This window comes from Capra hircus, chromosome 4, assembly GCF_001704415.2.
Source record: "Capra hircus breed San Clemente chromosome 4, ASM170441v1, whole genome shotgun sequence".
Lineage (NCBI taxonomy): Eukaryota > Metazoa > Chordata > Mammalia > Artiodactyla > Bovidae > Capra > Capra hircus.
The window spans coordinates 42660613-42680002 of record NC_030811.1 but is presented as its reverse complement, the minus strand read 5'-3'; the positions used below and the strand labels follow the sequence as shown (position 1 = coordinate 42680002).

General features: G+C 39.7%; 1 protein-coding gene across 1 annotated transcript in view; it reads right to left on the bottom strand.

The window, feature by feature from the left end:
• Positions 1–3774, bottom strand: part of STK17A (serine/threonine kinase 17a) — a 37920-nt gene extending 34146 nt beyond the window's left edge. The window contains exon 1 of the mRNA XM_018047003.1: positions 3434–3774. Coding sequence (XP_017902492.1) covers positions 3434–3639 — 206 coding nt within the window. The 5' untranslated portion in view covers positions 3640–3774. The remainder of the gene's footprint in view (positions 1–3433) is intronic.

Below are 19390 nucleotides of genomic sequence, written 5' to 3'. Positions count from 1 at the left end.
GTATAAAAAACAAGATATTCTTTTGGCTTTAAAAATATCTTTTTTCTTAAGACAAAATTTATGAATATATAAAAAAAGTTAAAGTTGAAGACTAGGCAAATCATTTGATGTGAAATTAGTATAATAAATTTCCAGATTTTTTTGTTCCTACACTATCAATAAAAGCTCCATGGAAGTCAACTCTTTGAAAAAATTCTTGGAACCCAAGGTCATGGTTCCTGTACCTCGAATCGTTACTGTGGTTTACATTGGCACATGTCCTGACTCAAAAGAAAGGTAACAAGCCTCAGGAATAACAAGTCAAGTTTCAAGCAATAAAAGAAAATTTTACATCATATATTTACCCACATTTAGGCTACTATGGACTCTGTTGGAGACATGAAAGAATGCGGTATTTCTTAAAATAATCAACATTACATCCTCTCATTAGCAGGGAATCAATACTGATCATTTAAAATGTCTTCTCCAAACAACCACTTCACTGAAAGTTTTATATTTCTATAAAATAATGGGAATGCCTGCAAAAACTTGATTTCTTTGAACAGTTAGCTCTTCACACCTCTTCAACATTTTCACTAAATGAAAGGCCAGAGAACAAAATGAATAGACCTTTGTTTTTCATACCACATCATTAAAGGATAACAAGTAATTTTAAAGTTCTACATCAGCATGATATCAATTCCCTATATCAGAGTCAACACCTAGGAAAAGAGGCTACTTTTCTTACTACTGAATTACACAAAAACACACTTCATTCTGTCAAAACTGCAACATTCAGGCAAAATTGATAAACCTTAAACAGAAACTGCTTCTAATACAAAACAGAGCTTTCACTTCCTGAGACGTCTAAACAGTTCCCTGGTCTTTTGCAATGAGGTTTTCTACTTCCGCAACAGATAGAAACACATTTTGAGGTTGTGCAGGTTTTCCTGTTTTTGCGTTTTGGTTACACGTAAAATGCCATTCACTTAGCTACCCAACGCATTACAGTTTCTCAATGCATGCCCTAAGTCAAGCGCAGCTTTTATGCTACAGATGTGCTGTTAATTTATTTAATTCTCTCAACAACTCTGTGAGGTAATCAGAGATTTGGTAACTCAGTCAAGTACATATAAAGTGAAGTAGCTCAGTGGTGTCCGACTCTGCGACCCCATGGACTGCAGCCCACCAGGCTCCTCCATCCATGGAATTTTCTAGCGAAGAATACTGGAGTGGGTTGCCATTTTCTTCTCCAGGGGATCTTCCCCACACAGAGACAGAACCCAGGTCTCCCTCACTGCGGATAAAGGCTTTACTGTCTGAGCTACCACGGAATCCAGTAAGTAAAGAGTGAAGACTCAATCACAGACTGACTAACTGCTAAGTCCATGTTCTTAACCACTGTGTTACACTTCTCCGTGAAGAAAAGGGAACCAAAAAGAAACAAATACATTCATTTTCTTTTTCAGTTTTGGGCTCTTATATCAAGTACCTATCTAACTGTATTCTGTGCTTCTGGAGTTTTTGCTTATGTAAAGAAATTCATATAAGATATGTAAAAGATGTCATAACCTTCAAGCAAACGAACACAACTTTACAGACAAACTAATTTTATAATAGAGGTTAAAATGAAAGTTGATTTAACCTCCCTGGTTCCTGGAGGGATTGTCACAACATCTGGTAGGGAGCAAATCAATTGTTTTCCGATTAAATCATCTATTACGAGCCTACAAGACAGTGCTTGCCACCTGAAGACATTTTTCAGTTGTGTAATGTGTTTTCCCTTCTGTGGAATGAAGCCAGACAACCAAACAATGGGGAGTCCTAGTTTTCCTTCCTTGAGAAATCAGTTACTTCAGAATGTCTGGAATTTTCACCAATTAGAATACCTAGATGAGTCAGGAGCTGTCTTCTTTTGTCATAGAGTGCACAAAGATCCAGTTAATTAGTGCCTAGCAGAGGGAAGTAAAGCTTGGCCCTGGAAGACGTTTTTCCTTTTCCCATGTGGAATAAATAAGACACTTTTAAGGTCAGTTTCTTTGCCAAAAAACGATTTCTAAAGGTTACCTTAACATTCGTAAGGCGGCTTGTTTTTAACGTTGTAATCACTGTTATAAGACTTTTTTCCAAGACCCTCAAATGAAGGCTGTTATAACTGTCAGGCCCATTCCCCATTACAATATGGTGAGATTTTGCCAACTTGATAGATGTCTGCAGCACCTGCTAACACTTATCAAATGCTGTGTGCCAGGACCAGTGGTTTGACCTATACAGCCCCTGCACCTTCTCAACACCCCCATGAGGGAGGTACTGTCACTATATTGATATTATGGGTGGGAAACGTGAAGCTGGGGAGACTAAGTCACCATCCAAAGGCACACAGAGCAAGCAGAGTGGGGATCTGAGCTCGGGTCTGACCCCAAAGCCAGTGCTTCTGACAATTTCTTCAAACTGTTCTCAGAGAAAAAGTCGGTCCCCAAACCTCTACTGTTCCCCCGTCGGTCAGCAGTAAAAAAGAAAGATAGAAAGAAAAATCCGCTTGCACGGAGATGCTGGTTCAATCCCTGGTCGGGAAGATTCCCTGCAGAAGGAAATGGCAATACCCCACTCCACTTTTCTTGCCTGGGAAATCTCATGGACAAGAGGAGCCTGGTGGGCTACAGTCCATGGGGTCGCAAGAGAGTCGGACATGATTTACGACTAAACAACAAAACCTATCACTCTGTGACCCCTCTTCAACGTACAAGACGTAAAGTATCCCAACAGCCTTCACCTTTTGCGATTTTAAAAACAGACCAAATTCTAAGCTCTCCCTACCCCTACAAAACAACAACGAGATGGGGAAGAAAAGGCAAGGGCTGTATCACTGCGTAGAAAGAGTCAGACAAGGGCCCAGAGTCCACAAGTGAAACCGATCTGAACTTAAAAAAGCACACGGACCTAAATATTTCAGAACGCAAACACCACAAACCCAAGAAATCGCAACTGAAGTCAGCAGAAAGCGGCTGACGGAAACTAGCCCAGGGCTGGTGCGAAAGAAGCTGTTACGCTCGGGGTTCTGCGCTCCTCTATCACAGCCACAAAGACAGAAGCAGGAACCCACAAGTCCGCAGGCAAAACCAAAGCTGACTCCACACCTGTGCTGACTTCAGACTCGCTGCCGCGGGGAAAGATTCGCAGCGTGGTTCCCACGCCACCTCGTTAAGTTACCGTACAGGGGACCACAGAGGCTGAAACGCCCGCAGCAAAAAGAGGAAGGGGTCTAGCTTCTGGCGGCAGCCTTTCTCATGGCCGCTACCACGGCTTTGGGGGAAGCCGCGCGTGGACTCGTGGCCGGGGGGCCCCGCCGCCCTAATCGCCGCCCGCACCCACGTCTGTACCCGGTCCCGACGCGCTATCTGCCCCCGCGCCGGCCGGCCTCCCGCACTTATCTGCGCGCGCCCGCCGGCCTCACCTGCCCAACTCCCGGCCCGGGGTCAGGGTGTAGGCGTCCTGAAAGGGCTCGGTGCGCACAGCGGTGCGGATCTCCGTCAGCAGCCCGCGGGCCTGGGTCGGGGGCGGCGGCCGCCGCGGCGCGCCCAGACCCCGGCCAGCCCGACCCGAGCCGGAGGCGGCGGCCGGGGAAGAGCCGCCGCTGCCCGGCTTCTCGAGAGGAATCATGGCGCTCGGGCGTGCTTTTCTTGCCTGCCACCCGGCTCGCTCGGAGCTCCCGGCGGGTAACGGCCCCGCCTCCAGCTGCCCCGAGCCGGCGCGAGGATGCCACCCGCTCTGCCCGGAGCTGCGCACAGACTGCGGCCGGCTGCCTCCAGGCCGCCTGGCCCCGCCCCACGTCCGGCCCCGCCTCTCCCCTGCCCCCCGGGGAGCTCCCTTGGGTTCCTGAGGGCCGCGTGCCTCGCGCGCGCCCTCTGCAGCTGAGGGGGAGAAGGTGCAGCCTGGCGGGGGGCCCGGCGGCAGGCCCCGACAATCTGCAGGCGACTCACAGCACCACCCTTCTGACTGGAGGACCCGCTGCGTCAGCCAGTTACGCACCTGCTAAGCATCTGAGTGTTGCAAATCTGAGCCCTACATTAATGAAAATGCGTAGGAGCTACCAGCCAGAGCTTCACGATCCCTTCCCTTGGGCGGGTCAGGAGAGGTGATGATCAGGGCCGATCAGGGCTGCTGTACAGCACGTGGAAGTTGCCTGGGGCATCTGGTACATTCCCACAATGAGAGGAGGACATGAAGGCAAGAGATGGATAAATATTTTTAAACCCGCATACCAGCCCTACAGTCTTCTCTATATTTAACTTTCAAGGTGCTCTCATCCGGTCTTGAGGTTTTAATTACATCCGTATGCTCACGACTACAAAATTTTTATCTCTAGTTTCCAACCATTCTCTGAACTTCACACTCATATATTGAAGTATACACTTGGCATCACCAGTTGGATAACAAATTAGCATTTCAAATTTAACGAGCAGAAGTCATCTCCTCATCATCCTTCATAAATGCAGTCCCACCAAGTTTCCCCACCTCAGTAAATGCCATTTCCATCCTTCCAGTGGTTCAAGCCAAAAACCTTGGGGTCAACATTGACTCCTCTCTTTCTCTCATACCCCTCATCCATTTTGTAAGAAATCCTCTTGGCTTTACCTTCAAAACATATCCAGAATCTGATCACTCCTCTCCATTTCCCCATGACCACAACTACCATTCTCTCTGGTCTGGATTATTGTGATAGCTCCCTAACTAGGCTATCTGCTACCATCCCTCTTCCTCCTCAATTCCATATCACTTATTTTTGAGGCCACCAGAGTGATCTTTTAAAAAATCTAAATTAGATCATGTCATTCCTCAGAGTTTTGCTTCTGGCAATGATGAGTTAGTCTATGTGTGATCAATACTCTCACTGAGAAAGTTGGCAAATTTTTTCAAATTAGATAGTCCTCTACTTGAAACATCAGAGAGTTTCAAAAGCAGCAAGAACTTGAACCACCGAGATCCAGACAAGAAGGGCAGCCCAGAATGGCACCCCTTTCCCGTGAAGCATTTGGTAATTCCAAAGCAATGACTGAAAGGGTGAGAAAATAAGCAGGGCTTTTAGGTGTCTCATCAGGCTGGAGAGACAAAGAATTGGAGTTTAGGGATCTGCTAAGAAGAAGGAGCTGGTAGACACTCTAGACTTGTAGTTGACACCCCAAAGTGCTACATCTTAGGAGTACTGGTAAAGGGAAATAGACAAGCTCTCTCAAGGACTGAAGAACAGCTTCAAAACGCAATAGAAAATCCCCTCTGGAGGAAAACACCATCATCCAAGGTCAACATTATCTCTACAATATTTCATACACAATGTCGGGCACTTAATTTAAAAGGGGGGCACACAAGAAGAATTATCTTAGAAACTGAGAGAAAAAGATAGAAAATAGAAAAAGTAATAAACAGGAAGAAGATGCAGATAATGAATTTTAAAGACATATTTTAAATAATTGTGTTTAATATCTTCAAGAAATTAAATTATAAGATAGGGAATTTCAGCACAGAACTGAGAAATCCAAAGAATAAAATGGGCTTTTTAGAACTGGGGGAAAAACCCACAAACTAAAACTATGACTGAATAGATGGGTTTAATAACAGATTCTATGAAGCTTAAGAAAGAGTTAGTGAACCTGATTAGGGATCTTAATAGATAAAAAAATTTGCAAAATGAAATGCAAGAGATAAGAGGAAATAATGTTCAGAAAAGAGACTAAAGCACATAAGGTACTATGTGTTAAAATGTTCTAACATACATATAACTGAAGTATCAGACAGAGAGGGAAGAGAAAAAAGAAGCAATATTTTAAAATATAGCGGCCAGGAATTCTTCAAACTTAATGAAAGACAACAACTCATAGAATCAAGAAACTTTATAAATATTAAGCAGGGTTTCAAGAAAAGAAAATCATACCTAAGCAGATCATAGTCAACTACTAAGAACTGAAGACAAAAATCTTGAAAAAATAGAGAAAGGAGATATATATTATATATTATAGAAAGGAGATATATATTATATATATATATAATATATATATAGGAGATATATATTATCTGCAAAAGAGCAACAGAAGATCAAGAGCTTATTCTCAAACAATGCAGAATAACTATCTTCAGATATCTTCAAAATGCTAAAAGAAATTAGCGGCCAATCTAGATTATATACTATCCGGTAAAAATGTTCTCCAAAATTGAAAGTAAAATACAGCCATTCTTATAACAAACACTAAGATCATCAGCTGACTTACATTAAAGGAAATTTGAAAAAGAGTTCTTTACGTAGCTGGAAAAGTAATCCCAAATAAAATTGTGAGAATGTCTGAAGGGATGCAGAAGAATAAAGGGATTAATATGTGGCTAAATATAAAGAAATAGGAACTGTATATAATAATAAAAATGATGCCTTCTGAATTTAAATATTTATAGATATAGAATTAAAATATATACGATAATAGCACAAAAGAAGAGAGGGAGTAAATAGCACAGAAAAAGAGATGGAATGAAAATACGCTAAAGTTCTAGCACTGAGTGGGAATTCGTAAAAGTACCTGGCTTTAATAAATCAAGAATTAATATTATAATCTCTAGATTAGCAATGAAAATAATAGAAAAAGAATGAATAACAAATTCATGGCGAGGAGGGAATGGGATAATAAAAAAACTCAAAAGAAGTAAGAACAGAAAGCAAAGGGTCATAAAGTAAGAATAGACAAGTAGAAAACACATAGTAAGATGATATGTTTAAGCAAACTGAAGTTGTTTTTTTTAAAACTGCAGTTACTGCAAACTTGAATGGAATTTGATATACCCTAGATTAAAAGGCAAAGGTTGTAGACAGGATATAGTTGTTTGTACTTCAATAAGACACCTTAAATAGAAAGTTACAGAAAGGCTGAAATTAAAAGGATAGCAAGATTTATGCCATATAAATAGTAGCTAACAGAAAAACTGGTGTAGTTATGCATATATTAGACAAAGTAGATTTTTAAGGCAAGAGGCATTACTAGAGATAAAGGGCAACATTTCTTAATGACAAAAGGATCAATCTGTAAGTAAGTTATAAAAATTCTAAATTTGTATGGTCTTAAAAATATAGCATTGAAATATACAAAGCAAAATGACAGAACTAAAAGGAGAAATAAATATAATCAGAACCTGAGATTTTTAACACTCCTCTATGTGATTGGACAAGCACATAAAAAAACAAAGAAACATTTTTAGCAGTTTGAACAACACAATGAACAAACAACATAATCTATGTAAATAAAACACTGCAGGCTATACATCCTTTTGGTGCAAGAATATTTATTATGTACTGGATCATAAAGCACATTTCAACAGTTTCGAAGAACTGAAGTTCTACAGAGTACTATGTTCTGTGATCATAGTGGAATTAAGCAAGAAACCAAACATTACCTACTGATTTGGCGTACAACTAAGACCACAACTGAAAGCTCTATAAAATCACAAATGCTTGGAAATCTCATTTATGGTGATAGACATCAGAAGAGGGGTTGATTTCAGGGTGGAGGAGATTGAAAAGGAGCAAAATGAGATTTTCTGGGGTGATGAAATAGCCTAGTTTTACTCTGGCTTGCATGGATATATGCATTATTTACATTACACTTCATTTTTTATAAAAACTTCTGTTTTACAGAAATTTTCAAACCGATGGAAAAACATGGCCTCAAAAATATTAAACAAAATTCATTTAAGCAGTATATGAAAATATACATCATATCAGAGTAGATTTTATCCCAGGACAATTCAGGGTGCTTCACTCCCTGTTCAGATTAGTGGAGGAAAGAAATTCCATCAACTTAATAAATACTGGAAAATATTTTGTAATATTCAATACCCATTCATGGTTAATTTTTTAAAAATTGAACAACCTGAAATAAAAAGGAATATCCTAAACTTAATGAGACATGTCTAAAACTTGCAGGAGCATCATAACTGAAGTCAGGGGTACAGTGATGACACCTGCTCTTGGGACTCCTACTTAATGTTGCAGGAAGACCAGACTGGTTCCTGCTGGAAAGGAAGAGCGACAATGGTCCAAAGGAACAGGTAACATTGTTGAATATAGATAGTTCCAGGACATTTCTAGACTACCCAGAAGAATCTGGAAAATATGAAAATTAAAAATTAGAAAAAGGTGATTAAATAAAATAAAAATAAATACCAGCTTTCATAAATAAAAACAATATAAAGAATGAGAATAAAAGGAATTTTCTATCTGCAATAGAAGGAAAAATAAAACATGCAGAAACAACCCTAACAAAAAAGCATAAAGCATACATTTTACTTTATAGCTATATAGAACATAATTATTCTAGGACGGATGAAAGGAGACAAATAGAAATATATAGCATGTTTTTCAATGAAGAGTTTAGATTCTGTAATTCTTTGTTAATCAATCAACATATTTAACAAAATTCTAATAAATCACCAAATGATTTATTTTGGAATTTATTAAAATTATCCTAAAGTTTATCATGAAGAATTTTCAAATGTGAATAGCTAGGAAAACTTTGGAAAAGAAGATTTGTAAGATAAGAATGGTTCTAATAGACACTAAAATATATTATGAAATAAGACAGCTCAGTATAATAGATGCATAGTTTTGAGTTTTTCTATATACAAAAATGAAACAGGTCCAAAATCTTCTAGTTCATTAATTAAATTGGTTATAAAATAAATTACTTATATATAAAAGGACTAAAATCTGGAAATAAATTGTATATAATGATTAACTGATTTCTATAGGAGAAATAATTTCTAAAGCCATGGAAAAAAACTCAAAGGAAACTATTTGACTATCTAAAAATTCAAAATTCTTGCATATACTTTAAAATATATATACAAATAAAAAGGCAGACAAACTGGGAAAAGTTTTCCTGGCAAAAGTGGAACCCAACTAGTCAATTTATATTTCTTTGATTTCTAGCAAATTTGAACATTTCATATGAGTTTATTAAATTTATCCACTTAAAACAAAAATTACACCCTAGTTGGACTGGGAAGAAGGCTGAGCGCCGAAAAATTGATGCTTTTGAACTGTGGTGTTGGAGAAGACTCTTGAGAGTCCCTTGGACTGCAAGGAGATCCAACCAGTCCATTCTGAAGGAGATCAGTCCTGGGATTTCTTTGGAAGGAATGATGCTAAAGCTGAAACTCCAATACTTTGGCCACCTCATGCAAAGAGTTGACTCATTGGAAAAGACTCTGATGGTGGGAGGGATTGGGGACAGGAGGAGAAGGGGACAACAGAGGATGAGATGGCTGGATGGCATCACCGACTCGATGGATGCGAGTCTGAGTGACCTCCGGGAGTTGGTGATGGACAGGGAGGCCTGGCGTGCTGCGATTCATGGGCAAAGAGTCGGACACGACTGAGCAACTGAACTGAACTGATATAAAGAACATATAAACCAATAAGCAGTATGGCAACACTATGTTAGAAAGAGGTCCAAGAAAATGAAAAGTAATTTTTAAAGGGATAAATACAGTAAACTCATATTAAATGTTCAAATTTGCTAGAAATCAAAGAAATATAAATTAACAATTGGGGCTCAATTTTTGCCAGTAAATTAGGAAAAAATTTTAACATAATTCGACATGGAACAACAGACTGGTTCCAAATAGGAAAAGGAGCACATCAAGACTGTATATTGTCACCCTGCTTATTTAACTTATATGCAGAATACATCATGAGAAACACTGGGCTGGAAGAAGCACAAGCTGGAATCAAGATTGCTGGGGGAAATATCAGTAACCTCAGATATGAAGATGACACCACCCTTATGGCAGAAAGTGAAGAGGAACTAAAGAGCCTCTTGATGAAAGTGAAAGAGGAGAGTGAAAAAGCTGGCTTAAAGCTCAAAATTCAGAAAACAAAGATCATGGCATCTGGTCCCATCACTTCATCGGAAATAGATGAGAAACAGTGGAAACAGTGTCAGACTTTATTTTTTGGGGCTCCAAAATCACTGCAGATGGTGACTGCAGCCATGAAATTAAAAGATGCTTGTTCCTTGGAAGAAAAGTTATGACCAACCTAGACAGCACATTCAAAAGCAGAGACATTTCTTTGCCAACAAAGGTCCATCTAGTCAAGCATATGGTTTTTCCTGTGGTCATGTATGGATGTGAGAGCTGGACTGTGAAGAAAGCTGAGTGCCGAAGAATTGATGCTTTTGAACTGTGGTGTTGGAGAAGACTATTGAGAGTCCCTTGGACTGCAAGGAGATCCAACCAGTCCATCCCAAAGGAAATCAGTCCTGGGTGTTCATTGGAAGGACTGATGCTGAAGCTGAAACTCCAATACCTTGACCACCTGATGCTAAGAACTGACTCCTTCGAAAAGACCCTGATGCTGGGAAAGATTGAAGGTTGGAGGAGAAGGGGAATACAGAGGATAAGATGGTTGATGGCATTACCGACTTGATGGGCCTGAGTTTAAGCAAGCTCCGGGTGTTGATGATAGACAAGGAAGCCTGACGTGCTGCAGTCCACGGGGTCGAAAAGAGTCAGACACGACTGACTGACTGAACTGAACTGTTCAGCTCAGTTCAGTCGCTCAGTCGTGTCTGACTTTGCGACCCCATGAATTGCAGCACGCCAGGCCTCCCTCCCTGTCCATCACCAACTCCCGGAGTTCACTCAGACACACGTCCATTGACTCAGTGATGCCATCCAGCCATCTCATCCTCTGTCGTCCCCTTTTCCTCCTGCCCCCAATCCCTCTCAGCATCAGAGTCTTTTCCAATGAGTCAACTCTTCGCATAAGGTGGCCAAAGTACTGGAGTTTCAGCTTTAGCATCATTCCTTCCAAAGAAATCCCAGGACTGATCTCCTTCAGAATGGACTGGTTGGATCTCCTTGCAGTCCAAGGGACTCTCAAGAGACTTCTCCAACACCAGAGTTCAAAAGCATCAATTCTTCAGCATTCAGCCTTCTTCACAGTCCAACTCTCACATCCATACATGACTACTGGGAAAAGCCATAGCCTTGACTAGACTAATACTGCACTATTGTCTTGCAAGTCAGTTCAGTTCAGTCATTCAGTCGTGTCCAACTCTTTGCAACAACCCTATGGACTGCCGCACACCAGGCTTCCCTGTCTATCATCAAAGCCTGGAGCTTGCTCAAACTCATGTCGATCAAGTTGGTGATGCCATCCAGCCATCTCATCTTCTGTCGTCCCCTTCTCCTCCTTGTAATGACAATTCATTAATTATTTCCTACAGGGAAACATTCAGAGTGTTGTATATTCAATTCAATCACATTTATTTACCAATATTTATGGAAGCCCACTTTACACATACTGCTGCTGCCACTAAGTTGCTTCAGTCGTGTCCAACTCTGTGCAACCCCCTAGACAGCAGCCCACCAGGCTCCCCTGTCCCTGGGATTCTCCACGCAAGAACACTGGAGTGGGTTGCCATTTCCTTCTTCAATGCATGAAAGTGAAAAGTGAAAGTGAAGTCACTCAGTCGTATCTGACTCTTAGCAACCCCATGGACTGCAGTCCACCATGCTCCTCTGTCCATGGGATTTTCCAGGCAAGAGTACTGGAGTGGGGTGCCATTGCCTTCTCTGTACACATACTGAGATACAGAAATAAATGGTCTCTGTCCTCTCTAGGAAAATAGAAAATTATACACTTAGAATGCAAATTAATAAAGCTGTCTTGCAATGACAGCTATAAAAAAAGAATGATTCAAAATTGTTTCTATTGTATAGTATATATTTTTAAAGTGCATTGAAAACAGGTGATGTTATTACACTCAAATAGTGATTCTTTTTATCTATCATTGAGTAATTTTCTTTCATATTCTGTATTTTCCAAATGACTTTGGTTGATTATATATTGATTCTATACTTAAGTGAAAAATTTTAGGCTTTGTTTTTAAAATAAATATTCCATAGTTGAGCCATCCAGGCATGAAATATGGTTATTTTAAACAGAGTTCATACGTACCTGGATGCTCCCTGTCTTTCCATCTACTGATGGGGGATTAAGTCACATTCTCTATCTTCTACTTCAAATTAGGGTTTGTTGTATGTCTAAACTTTGGTTATTTTTAAAATACCATAGCACTGTCTGGGGAATTACATGTAGGTTATATAGATCTAAGCTCTTTGAGGATGCAGATGCCTTTGAGATCAGCATTTCAAATAAGTAACCTTTGACACCTCCTATCAAAGAAAGATTGACTTGTACTTCTCATATGGGTGCCAAAATTATATAGCATTTAGGTCAAATGTATGACCATTTTTCAATATTTAGCTTAGGAAGAATCACCTCATAGGATCATCTCTTCTCTCTTTTCCTTGGCCATTTAGCCTTTCTAAATAAAGTCTACATTTGAGAGAATCACAGTTGTTATATAAATTATATGAGATAAGAATTATATAAATTATATGAAAGTGAAAGTGAAGTTACTCAGTCGTGTCCGACTCTTTGCGACCCCATGGACTGTAGCCTACCAGGCTCCTCCATCCATGGGATTTTCCAGGCAAGAATACTGGAGTGGGTTGCCATTTCCTTCTCCAGATATAAATTATATAAGATAACATATAAATTATAAGATAAATTATATAAGATAACTTTGGAGAGCAGATAAACTCACACACATTTGAGGATCTGAGAGATTTGAAAGCTCATGGATCTGAGAGAACAGAAATGAAGCACAATGTCACAATGTCATTCAACAGCTGTTTGGTCAATGTTGTGGAATCTAATGAAATCATCAGCTAGCAAAATTCCAGCTGAGCTAGTTCAAGTTCTGAAAGATGATGCAGTTAAAGTGCTGCATGCAATATGCCAGCAAATTTGGAAAACTCAGCAGTTTTCTTGTCCACAGAACAGGAAAAGGTCAGTTTTCATTTCAATCCCAAAGAAAGGCAATGCCAAAGAATACTCAAACTATTGCACAAATTGCACTCATCTTACACACTAGCAAAGTAATGCTCAAAATTCTCCAACCAGGCTTCAGCAATACGTGAATTGAGAAATTCCAGATGTTCAAGCTGGATTTAGAAAAGGCAGGGGAACCAAACTGCCAACATCCACTGGATCATAGAAAAAGCAAGAGTTCTAGAAAAACATCTACTTCTGCTTTATTGGCTATGACAAAGCCTTTAACTGTGTAGATCACAACAAACTGTGGAGAATTCTTCAAGAGATGGGAATACCAGACCATCTTACTTGCCTCCTGAGAAATCTGTATGCAGGTCAAGAAGCAACAGTTAGAACTGGACATGGAATAACCAAATTGGGAAAGGAGTATATTGTTAAGTATATACAGTCAAGGCTGTATATTGTAACCCTGCTTTTTTAACTTATATGCAGAGTACATCATGCAAAATGCCAGGCTGAATGAAGCAGAAGTTGCAAGATTGCAGGGAGAAATAGCGATAACCTCAGATATGCAGATAACATCACCCTATGGCAGAAAGCCAAGAGGCACGGAAGAGTGTCTTGATGAAGGTAAAAGAGGAGAGTGAAAAAGCTGACTTAAAACTCAGCATTCAAATAACGAAGATCATGGCATCCGGCCCCATCACTTCATGGCAAATAGAGGGGGAAACAATGGAAATAGTGACAGACTTTATTTTTGGGGGGGCTCCAAAATCACTGCAGATGGTGACTGCAGCCATGAAATTAAAAGATGCTTGTTCCTTGGAAGAAAAGCTATGACCAACCTAGATAGCATATTAAAAAGCAGAGACATTACTTTACCAACAAAGGTCCATCTAGTCAAAGCTATGGGTTTTCCAGTAGTCATGTAGATTTGGACTATAAAGAAAGCTGAGCTCCGAAGAATTCATGCTTTTGAACTGTGGTGCTGGAGAAGACTCTTGAGAGTCCCTTGGACTGCAAGGATATCCACCCAGTCCATCCCAAAGGAAATCAGTCCTGATCAGTCCTGGAAGGACTGATGCTGAAGCTGAGACTCCGATACTTTGACCATCTGATGCTAAGAACTGACTCTTTGGAAAAGACCCTGATGCTGGGAAAGATTGAAGGCGGGAGGAGAAGGGGAAGACGGAGGATGAGATAGTTGGATGGCATCACCGACTCGATGGACCTGAGTTTGAGCAAGCTCTGGGAGTTGTTGATGGACAGGGAAGCCTAATGTGCTGCAGTCCATGGGGTCACAAAGAGGCAGACACAACTGAGTGACTGAACTGAACCGAATTGAACATGCTTTGAATATTGGTAAAGGGGCAAATCAATTCCCAGATGAAAACTTTCTATATGACTTCTGAGGTGTTCATTGATTAAGAAAATTAAACACCTAAGAATATGAAGAAGAACATATGTGTAACTGAATCATTTTGCTGTATAGCAGAAATTAACACAGTGTCAATCAACTATATTTCAATAAAGTAAAATAAAATTAACCTCTGAAAAATAAAATAGTTGACCAATTAAAAAGAAAGAAAATTAAACATCTTAATACATGTAGATAAGCTAATGAAAAGCAAAAGAAATATGTTCATGAACTGAATGAAATTGTCTGTAATTCTATGTTTTATAGCATAAACTCTAAAAGGAACATGTCAGATCAAGACAGCAGATGTGGGTCCACTTCAGATTGGTTGAAAATGTAATATAACTGGTATTTTACTGACTGTAATTGAATTTTTGAATTCAATTCAAAAGTTTTGAATTATTATTATTCTGCAAAATACATAATAGATTGATGGAAAGCTTTGAGCAAGAGGCAACAGCATCATCAAAAGAACCTCCATGTCTCAGGAAGAATCAGCAGCATAGGAGCCTAGATCCTGTCTCCTAACTTCTCCTTTAAATACTCATGAAGAAGATGCCTAGAGGAAATAACCACATGAGCTCTAGAAAATAAAAGCAAAAAAAAAACCCAATCATATAATGGACTCCAGGATTAGTTTCTATGATTTACAGTTCTGAGGTCTGAGGACACAGACTAGAAAACAAGATTAATTAGATTAATTATTATGCTTACAAAATAATTTCTGATGCTCTCCTTTTGGGAAATGAAAGTCAAGGTCAGCCTTTTATAGTCTGCAAAGACTCTGGAAACATAGAAGTAATTGTTGTGAAATGGCCCAACATAGGAATGCTTTCATTCCTAAATTCTGTTTCCTATGCAGATAAGTTTGTTTAGCCAGAAATTACATTTATTAAATCCCTAAGGTATTCTAGGCAGTGTTTAAAAAAATTTACCTGTACTTTCTTGAGGCCTCAAAATACATTGTCTTGATCTGTAGATAAAAACATAATCCCAGTAAAAATCCTAATGAATTATCTTGTGGATATCGACAAACTAACATATTTAAAGTTCATATGGAGATACGAAAGACTGAGAACAGCTAACACAATATTGCAGGAAAGCAACAAAGTCAGAGGACTGACACTACCCGAGTTTAAGACTTAAACTGTTAATATAAAGTGACAACAATCAAGATAGTGTGGTATTGGTGATATTAGCAATATGGTGGAGTAGATGGTTCCCAGCCCACATTTCCCAGGATCTAGGAGGGAGGCTGTGAAACCTCAGTGCAGCTCAAGACTAAGGAGGACAACCTTGAGAAGGCAGGCTGGTGCACGCTGGCAGGCCTGGTGACTGTGGTCCCAGCTGTGAAGCAGAAGCAGCCGGGTTCCTCTGAGGACTTGGCTTTAGCTTCACTTATTCACCCTTCATTCATTCACTTATTTGTCCTATCTTAAATAGTTCTGAGTTCCTGACCTATATTATTTTCCTTTCACCTAAAGTATTTCATTTAACGTTTCTTTCACGGCAGTCTACTGGTGATAAATTCCCTGTTTTCTCTGAGAATTTTTTTTCCTCCTTCATTTTTTTCTTTTCCTTTGACCTCACCCTGTGGCATGAGGGATCTTAATTCCGCAGCGAGGGACTGAATCCACACCTCCTTCATTGGAAAGTGGAGTCTTAACCACTGGACCACTCCCCTCTCACTTTTGAAGGATAATTTGCAGTGTACAGAATCCTAGGTTAGTGGATTTTTTTCCTCTCAACATTTCAGACATTTCACTCCACTCTCTTAATTTCTGAGAAGTTGGACATAATTACTATCTTTGTTCCTCTATAGGTAAGGTGTCCTCCCACCTCTTCTAGGCTTCTTTCAGGATCTTTTATCTTTGATTTTCTGTAATTTCAAAATGATATGCCAAAGCTTTTTTTTTTTTTTTTTTTTTTTGCATTTCCCCTGCTTTGGTTCTCTGAACCTCTTGGATCTGTGATTTGGACTGAGATGAAATTGGGGGAAATTTTCAGTCATCACTGTTTCATGAATGTCTTCTGTTGCTTTTCCCCTTCTCTTTCTCATATTCCCATTATATATACATTACATCTTTTTGAGTTGTCCCAAAGATCTTGGATATTGTTTAGCATTTTTTGGCCTTTGTTCTCTTTGTTTTTCAGTTTTCAGGGTTACTACTGAGAGATCCTCAATTTCAGAGATTCTTTCCTCAGCCATGTCTAGTCTAATAAGCCCATAAAAAGGCATTCCTCGTTTCTGTTACATTGCGTTTTATCTTTCTCAGCATTTCTTTCTCATTCTTAGGAATTCTACTCTCTTCTCACATTGCCCATCTGTTCTTGTGTGTTGTCTACTTTAGCCATTAGACCCTTAGTATAATACTCATAGTTTTTTTTTTAATTCCCATTCTGGTCATTTCAACACCCTTGCTATGTCTGGCTCTAATGCTTGCTGTGTCTCTTCAAATAGTGTTGCTGTTGTTTTCCTTTTGGTAAGCCTAGTAGTGTTTCTCTTAGCAACAAGAAATGAGGTGCTGTGTAGAAGGAAGCGCTGTAAATGGGCCTTCAGTCACATGATGGTGTGGGGGAGGGGAAGCATTCTACAGGCCCAGGATCAGGTCTCAGTCTTTTATTGAGCCTTTGCCTCTGGACTGTGAACTTCACAAGTGTCGCTCAGTTTTTCCCTCCCTCCTGAAGTGGGAGAGTATTACCAGAGTGTGCTGGAGTTTGGTATTTCCCTTTTCTGAAGTCAGTTCGGCTCTGGTAATACCCCAACTGGTTAGGGTCTGTTTGGCTAGTTTCCCCTGTAGGCTGGACTTGTTAAAAAGAACAGTGTTCTGGCATGTTTCAAAATGGTTGCTTTTCCCCCTCCCCCTGCCAGAAGCTTGAGGGTATTTTTCTCTGGTAATTACTGTGGGAACCTGGTTAAACTCCTGGAAGGAAGTCTCACAAGACGGTGGGGACCTCCCTATGACTAAATCCTCCTGAAGTTTTAACTCTCAGACTTGTTCACATTGAGTTTCCTCCTTCAGCACTGGCTCCTGTGGCAATTTGAGTCTTTGCTCTGATCAATCACTAATCCCGATATTTGCCCGACTGTCTTTCCAATCTTGAGGCCACAGCTGGCTTCGTGTCTTTCTCTCTCTCATGGATCCAAGAAGTGTTGAATTTTCAGCCTGTCTTTGTTTTTTCTGAGTCATCAGGACGAAGTGATGACTTATAAGCTCCTTACATGAGGAACTGGAAACTGAAGGTCTTATTAATTTTTCACTCCCTGTATAAATTCAGTCATTTATTCAAGAAAATAGCCAGTGATTAATTAATTAATGAACTAAATGAATTCATTACATTGATATTTAGCCAGAACTGTTTCAGGCTTTGGTGCTATAAGGGTAAGCAAAACAAGTTTTCCTGGAGCTTCCATTCTTATGTAGGAGATACAATAAACAGAGATAGAAGGTTGAGAGAAGTTTGAAAAAACATGAAACAGGAAAATGAGATTGGGAGGGATTGGGGACTATGCTTCAGAAATGTTGCGTATAAAAGTCTCTCTGAGAAGATGACAGATGTGGAGAGACCTAATGGAGAGAGAAAGAGTACCTTGCAGACATGAAGGAGAAGAGCATTTCAAGCAGAGCAAATCATAACTGCAAAGGCTCTCAGGTGAAAACGTGTTTGGGTGTGTGGCTGGGAGAGAGAGGTAAGAGGTAAGCAAGGTAGCCCGAGGCATATCATGTAGGGATTTATATACTGATGAGAGACCATTGGAGGGCTTGCACTGGAGAGTGACGTGATTTAACACATGTTTTATAAGGCTCATTCTGGCTACAGGGTGGAGAACAGACTGTAGGGTGCTAATCGGATCCTGAAAGGAGACTATGACATTAATACAAACGGGAAATCACTGTGGGCTGGACTAAGGGAGGTGGCAACGGAACTGGTGAAAAGGAATGGAACTGCTGGTGGATTAGATGAAGAGCTTGAGAGAAGGAATCTTTCTGCCGTTTCTCTGAGTCTTGGGTCAGGTCTGTGTGTAATTCCATCAAGAGAGGGACTAATACTTTTGCCAAGGACCAGTGTTCTTGATGTGGCTTCCAGTTTGTTATCACGGGTTTCAGTTTATCCCTGTGAGCTTCCTTTTCCTCCCCTGCTGCAGATCTGGCTTCTCTTCCTGATTCAGACCAACCATTGGCTGTAAAAGCTTTCAGAGATTTATTTACCAGCTCCAAGAGCTGTGTAAGGTCCATCCCGATAATAAAGTCCTTATTCTGTATCACTCAGAGTGACTACTTTCCTGATTAAAACGTTAACTGATACAGTTTGATCTGTTTATCAGCCCACTGAATAGAGATACTCATGAACCAGTTGGATATAAAATGTAAGAGATATTTTAGTGATACCCATGATTTGTGGCTAGTCTTTTTTTATTATCCTATAATAAATAACTTTTAAAACTATTGTCTTCTAATTGCATTGCATTGTGTTCAAGGAATGTAGGAGTATGACTTCTTTGGCATTCATTGAGTTGTTTGTAGTCTTTATCTAGGAACAGTCTTTAGTACTTGGGAAGAACACATATTTTCTGGATAAAAGATTTTATGGGCATCCATACAATAGGTAGGATATGGATTATCCATAAAATCCTTAAGAACTCTTAAAAATGAAGAGAACAAAATTGCAGGTAAATATTGTTGGGGAGTAAGACGGTCATTACATATTTGTAAAATAAATAAGCCACCAAGGAGACCCTACTGTCATTAACTTACACATGCATGATACACAGACTCAAAATAAATGAAGCTTACTGAGTTACAAATTCAAAGAATTTTGATTTATAAATTATTTTTAAAATGGACCAAAACAAATAACAATAATTAACAAATCAAATCACGTTTATGTGTGTGTTTCTATACCAAGAAAATAAACTCTACTTCTTACAACAAAAACAGATTTGAATGACATTGGATAAGCACTTACACATGAACTTTTGGGGGCTCAGCATTCTCAGGGTAGAAGTTCAGAGTTCTTATCTCAACCTAATAGTTTAATCTACAAAATAAAAATCAACAGGGATTTCCCTGGTGGTCCAGCGGCTAAGACTCCTCACTCTCAATGCAGGG